This window comes from Nicotiana tabacum, chromosome 15, assembly GCF_000715075.1.
Source record: "Nicotiana tabacum cultivar K326 chromosome 15, ASM71507v2, whole genome shotgun sequence".
Classification (NCBI taxonomy): Eukaryota; Viridiplantae; Streptophyta; class Magnoliopsida; order Solanales; family Solanaceae; genus Nicotiana; species Nicotiana tabacum.
Window position 1 is genome coordinate 75750490 of NC_134094.1, and position 6880 is coordinate 75757369.

The 6880-nt window shown below is 35.8% G+C and overlaps 1 protein-coding gene across 1 annotated transcript; it reads right to left on the reverse strand.

Annotated features, from left to right (window-relative positions):
- Positions 1–2090: 2090 nt before the first annotated feature.
- On the reverse strand, positions 2091–6633 carry LOC107828120 (uncharacterized). Its single transcript, XM_016655377.2, has 2 exons — positions 5304–6633; positions 2091–3686 (listed from the first exon to the last, which is right to left on the reverse strand). Exons 1-2 carry the CDS (start codon positions 5970–5972, stop codon positions 2379–2381), a joined length of 1977 nt encoding a protein of 658 aa, XP_016510863.1. The 5' UTR covers positions 5973–6633; the 3' UTR covers positions 2091–2378.
- Between the last annotated feature and the right edge of the window lie 247 nt (positions 6634–6880).

Here is a 6880-nt window from a genome sequence, read left to right on the forward strand (position 1 = left end):
AATCTTACTTTATTAAAGTTATAGATAAAGTTTTGATAAGTGAATATATGTTTAGTAAAAATTAAAAAAATGACAACATATAATCTATTAAAATATTTTTATAGGAGAAATTTCTTAGTAATACATGATAGTTATTTTTTTAGTCGTCTAACAATAACTTTTCATTGATGTACACTTTCAAGATTAACCGAATTTATTAATTAAACATAAAAATCAATATGATACCTAAATAATGATATGTTTATTTAATTTTAAATTATTGAAATACCATTTCAAATTCGAAAAGATATGAGAATTCTTGATATGTGAATATGGAAGAACAAAGAGATGATTGACGCATTTCAATAAAACTTGATAAGAAAGTGATACAACTCATTATTTAAGGTAAATATAAAAAAAAAATTCATAGTTCTATTAAATATTACATCCCATGAGAGAATCCCAATTATTTTTAGACATTTTTTTTTAAAGAAAATTCTATATAAAGTCTTAAAAGTACGTATAAAATTATATATTTATATGTCGGTTTGGATCGGATTTTCTTACTCAATATCAAATCAAACCTAGTCGGGTTTTTTAATCTGTTTGGTTTGACTTTATGGTTTGGTGCGATTTTCCGGTTCGGTTTGAACACCCCCTACTGATGAAGATTGAAATGGCACAAGTTCAATATCAAGTATCGACTCACCTACAAACATAGAAAAATATGTGAGAACATCACTTATTTTTTCTGAAAAATATTTTTGTTGGATGTGCGAACAAAGTCCCACATTGGTTAGCTAAAAAAATTATGAACATATATATATAATGTAGGGATCTCTTAATGGTGTGAAACCTTGTGGGAAAAATCGTGCTGACTTGAACCAAAACGAACAATATAACATGTTAAGTGTATCTTGGGACTGGTTGTGCCCAACAACTGGTATCAGAGCACAGGTTCGACGGGATGAGTATGGTGATGGCAGAGTGATGGAGTGGAGCTCGGTTTGCTTACCCTTATGAGCTTGGAGATGCGCATACATAAAGAAGCTCATTGTAGGCTTCGGTTATCATAAATTCTCCAACGATATGAGTGGCACATAATGAGTCCCGGAAATTGACCCGTGGATCATGGAACGTTCCACGTGAAACTTAGTTCGAGGGGGAGATTGTTGGGTATGCGAACCAAGTTGGATTGGTAGCTGAAAAAATTAGGAGCATGCATATAAAGTGTAGGGATCTCTTAATGGTTTCAGGTCTTTTTGGGAAATTATGTGTGTTTGATTCAAAGTAGATAATATCACATCATATTAAGAGTATTTTTGGCGGCTTGAGCCCAACAATTTTTAGATTTATCAGCAATTATTTGGTGCTCTGCAATAATGAATATGAACAAAATTCATGGTTTTGCAATTATTCATTTTTTTTTATTTTTTTTTTTTGCATTTATTCTTTGTATATGCCTGAATCTTTTTCTGTCCATTTTCCTTTTTCTTTTTTATTTTGTGTTCCCTTTTAGATTCGGACGGGGATTTATATGCTTTCTTTCGTGTATGTCAGTTGAGAAATCTCAAACCTTTTTGGAATTAACTTACTGCAAGTTTCGTTAGTGTCAGATGATAAATTAATGTTTTATTGTAAGATCGATTGTTCTTGTTGAACTGACTACTAATCCAATTCTTTTTTAGCCAAATTAGCTAGAGAATGAGATACGATTCATGAACAAGATCTATACATATCAATCGGAAAAGAATTAAGAGAAAACTAAAAACTCGGGATTAATGATAGATTCTTTGTTGCGATAAACTTTTATTTCAGACATTGTGCACGTATGTAAAAAGTATAGATCGCACCTATTTCAAATCTATTAAGTATCTTTAAATCATGAATCTATTTCTGTTCAGAATAAATTGATTAGTGAGAAATTTTTTGCATTCTTTAGATTTCAAAAAGTAGAAAACTATAGGAAAGCTTTTTGAATATCAGTGCTCAAAAGAGTACGTCAATAACTCCTAGTGATAGACAATTTAAAAAATGAAATAGAAGAATGGCACGACATGAGCTCCTACTCACATTCTTTTCAAACTAGTTATCGGTCAAGACTCAAGATATCCACACAAAAAAAAAAATCTTTTCCATTTCCATTGCTCTTTTATTTGAGTAGAAATTACAAACATTTGCTTTAAACTCTCACCTGGAAGCACACCTAAAACACAGACAAGACAACAAGACAAAAAGGATACTGCTGCAAAAAATTAGTGTATTGCAAGCGACAAAAACATATGTTCAATATGTTGTTCCAAGAAGCTGGTAATACTTTAGACCAAAATCCCAAACTATTTACAGGATGGATGTGAATGTCCATTGACTTCTTACTAGTCATTGGATGCCTGTGAAAGTCATGCTACCACTGGATGCCTGTGATGTTGATCTTGTTGTGCACAGTTAACAGAATTTTCCACAGCGAGGCCTTGAGCGCCGAAACAGAAGTACTGATTCATTAATTTCATGTTGAAGGAACCATGTTTACGTGTCAGTTTCGATTTTTCCCTACTATTTGACAGATTTAAGCTAGAGGCTCCTCCACTCATATTGCGAAGATCCATCATCTTTTCTTTGTCGACAACCACTGCAGATGACCAGGAAGATTCAGAATAAGCACTTGATGGTGATCCATAAGACGACTGTGGTGTCATTTGGATAACGCCATGCATCAGACCCGCTGCAAATTTCTTTTTGGTAGATGGACTTGGTAGACTATTTTGGACAGGGAGCACTCTTTTGTTGTTTGGAAGCGATGACATCCTCGAGAATCTTTGTCGTAGAGGTATTGGCTGGTCTCCCAAGCCAGAATACAATCTGTGTGATTCTACAGACATATTATCTTCTAAGCCGGTGGTATCTACTTTTCTTTCTTTTTTCCTTGTCCACCGTAGAAGAAACTTCAAACGTCTAGCAGCACTGTTAACTGATCCTAGCTTGTGTGATGAATTAGACCCTGCAGCAGAACGGCAAGGGCTCGGTTCACCCCAGCAAGAATCGATTTCTGTGCTTGCACACTCACTATTGGCATCAGATGCATTATCAATGCCAGCATACAGAAATATTTCAGCGTCAGGGATCCTAAAAGAGGCACCAGGACTGCCCCCAATACCCTGCATCTTCAAGTGGGAAGCTAGGGCAGTTCTTGTCATATGGTCTTGGCAATTGGAAATTCCTCCAGCAGAAATGAGGCGCTTAAGCAATATCTCAGACGATGGAGATCTTGGACATTGCTTGAGGAGATCCAGTGGGGTATTTCCATCAGCATCACGGATATTTAAATTTATTGAAAATGCAGTCATGAGGAGTTCCACAACATCAGTCTGAATGTTTTCAATTACAGCCATGTGAAGAGCAGTCCGACCATCATTGTTCCTAATGTTAATAATGTCTTCGATCTCCACAACCTTTCCACGTGCCAACTGCTTCATTAACTCCATTTGTCGATCCAGTCTGCGGAAACTTGGGGTTCGAAATCCGGCTACAGCCATGTGAAGAAACGTGTCTCCGTAGTTGTTTCTCAATGAGGTAGATGAAGGAGAAACAGATACAAGAACTTCCACCACAGATAAGTAACCCCTATAAGCAGCCACATGAAGCGCAGTGTTTCCCTGGTTGTCTCTGGAGTTAATAAGGTCATATGTTGCCAGTAAACTCCTAACAACCTGCAAAGAAGTAACTAAGATTTAATTCAACCGTCAAAAGTAACAAATCTCTGGCAGTTCAAGAAAACATCAAGTTAAAGCTAACGATAACGAGGAGGCAATGCTCAAACTAGACAGCTAATAGTCCAGAACAGTTCAATTCAGTTAAATATCAACTACTCTCTCAAAATAACTAAACGAAGCAAATCCAACAAGTGTTCTTGCGTACCAAACTGGTGTTGTATATTAACCGAAAAGTTATGTTAACTCAAGAAGTCTTGCACACTTTTTCGGCTGCTTATCTAGAAGAAAGTGCAGAATCGGGACATAGATGACCCTATTTCAGTCACAGGGCAGTCTATATCACAGCAGCAGCAGATAAAGACACAAACATGGCTAAATTCTGAAAAATGTTCCAGCTTTCCAGACCAACTGAAAAGGAGCACCAGGTAGTTGAACCTGATTGGATGAAAAATAGTCGTGTAGTAACAATCACTTTGAGTTCTCATTTTGTGGAGTAGAACATTGCTGAGAATACAGTCGCCTGACAACCATCGTAAGAGGACAAAGAGCTTGGCTTGGTATTGTTTATGCGAGAATTGCACACCATTCCTTTGGTCTCATGTTTTCACATTTAATTCAGTCAGACCTCTCTATAACAGCATCGTTATATAACAGTCATTCACTATAAAAGTCAAGCTTTTTATAGAACCAATTTTCATGCTATGTTATAATATATGTTCTATATAGCAACACCTCACTATAACAACCAAAAAAATTTGGAACAAACGAGGCTGTTATACAAAGGTTTTTAATATCCTTCAATATAACCTTAAGTAGGCTGATCTTAGCCAGAGCAGTAATTTTAGACATTCCTCAAGATTGGATTTCTTCACTCCTTCAAAGTTTTGCTTTCTTAAAAGAGTATGCATTGAACTAAGAAAACAACAACTATAGACGCAGTCTTTATTTTAGTAAGATGGTCAGAAACAGGGGCTACATTATTCCAGCTTCTTTTGAAAGGCACGTTCCACACTTTAGATCTGAGACATTCTTTCTTTTAATTTCTTCAGCACTTCGGATACAACAGAAAAGGTTTTCAAAAAAAAAAAAAGACCCAATTTAATCTACTACTTAGCAAAATTGGGATACCAATGATTTACATCTAGAACCTCTGCGAGTATAATCTACTACGCATCAAACTGATAAAGCACGTTAACCAAATTAAGCTGCAATACTTGCGTTGGTTGGAAGATTACACTAAGCGGTATAACCAAAGTTTCAACTTTAAAAGGTTGATTTGAAAGCTAGCCACTTTATAAGGCCACCTTATAAGCTCGAAGGGCACAGGAATTAGAGGATTCTTCATTGCAAAGACATAACTATGGAGGGTAAACAAGAAATAACAAAACTAAGGTAATGGAAGCGCAAGATATAGACGTTAGTTCATAAGTAAGCAAGACTTAAAGCTACATTCAGCTATATACCAAACTCAATTATATGAATCCCCTATATCCATTCAGCTCAATTTGAACAGCAACTACGTCTCAATTACAAGCAAGTTGGGTTGGGGTCCGCTCTCACTATCCATGTCACTCCATTTAAGCTCTATCAACAAGATAAAAGAATAGAACAAACCTGAACCTGCCCTCTAGCAGAAGCAGAATGCAAGAGAGTAGAACCTTGAGCATCTCTATAAACCAAAACATCAGAGCAAGTTCCGAGAATCTGTCTCAACATGTCAACATTTCCCCCTCTAGCTGCAGCATGAACTGCCCTATTCATCATTTCCAACCTGAAAGTGGAAGAAACCTCCTTTTCAAGTGAGATAGAAGAATCAAACAGCAGCCTAAATACTTGAGAGTTTTTACTCCTAGCAGCTGCATAAAGTATATCAGTAACACCATACTCTCCTTCTCCAAACACCAAAAGTGGGTCTCTTTCCAATAATTGTTTGACAAATTCAACATCCCCAGCTGAGGCAGCAGTATAAAGAAGCCAACCACCATAGCCAGCTCTAATCAAAGAGTTATGCCCTTTCTTTGTTTCAGCTTGAATGACAAGCTTTTTAGCAACCTCAGACCTACATTTTGCAACATCATCAAACTGTTCTTCATCATCCCAAACACTCTCAAGCCTTCTTATTCTACGTAAAGAAGTGAGCTTTATGAGTAAATTGGTGTCTAAGTGAAGCAACTCCCTCACTATATCATAATGACCATTTGCTGCTGCCCAATCAATAGGTGAAGCAAACCACCATTGATCCCCTGTACTTTCCCATCTCAAAGGAAAATTACTTGGAGGCATTCTCACAACAACAACAACAAAAAAAAGACCAGTCTTTGAGACAATTAAGCATAACCCACTTTCAGGCTTTCTGGGAAATCCAAGAAAATCACTAAAAAGACCAATAAATCACAATTTACCTTTACCTTTCCAAGAAAATTGTATAAATTGTGACAAACAAAATAGAAAAGGTTGATAAAAGATTAAAAGGTGTAAAGCTAAGTGAATAATGATCATGCACAAAAAGAAATGAATATTGGGATCTAGAATTTAGCAGTTTCAAGAAATTAATTGGTACTACTAGTACTAGAGAAAGAGAAAAAGCTCAAGAACAGGAAACGAGGAGGAAAAAGGTGTCAGCTGCAAATTAAAGTTGTGTGCAGATAATAACAAAAGGAACAAAGCCACATGTTTTGGAGATTTTTAATGGGGTCTTTTGTATGGTCAGTGGCTCACACAGCACAGGAAAAAGATAAATTTTGGAGAAAAGAAAGGCATAGGAAGTTTCAATATTTTTTATAAGGATTTAGCCCGTGAATGCCAATGAGGCAAAGAAGATTTCAAAGCATCTCATTGTATTTCTGTTATCGTGAACCTTAATTAATATTCCTACTATACTAACATCGTTTATAACGTAGGACAATGGGTGAGAGAGAGAACACGACACTCGACAGGCATGGTTTGATAATGCTATGTGCAACGTTAATGGATTTGTATATTTTTCTTTCTTTTCTGTGGTTACAAATTCTCTTTATTGGAACAAGTTACACTTTGTTCTTCCTTTGTTACCTCCGATCCACTTTAATCGATTTCTTAATTTATTTTTATGGTTTATAATATTTAATTTTTCTATATATCAAGAAATAATTAATCTTTTTTTTTAAAGTTCATTTGGAGTAAAGAGCCTAGGAATACTTGTTACTTCATCC

Bases quoted from the DNA above. Each gene is read 5' to 3' on its own strand.
- LOC107828120 (XM_016655377.2), bottom strand. From the start codon at position 5,972: ATGCCTCCAAGTAATTTTCCTTTGAGATGGGAAAGTACAGGGGATCAA. The intron at 3,687-5,303 runs GTTTGTTCTATT...ACTTCTTTGCAG, and splicing joins CTGCTAGAGGGCAGGTTCAG to GTTGTTAGGAGTTTACTGGC.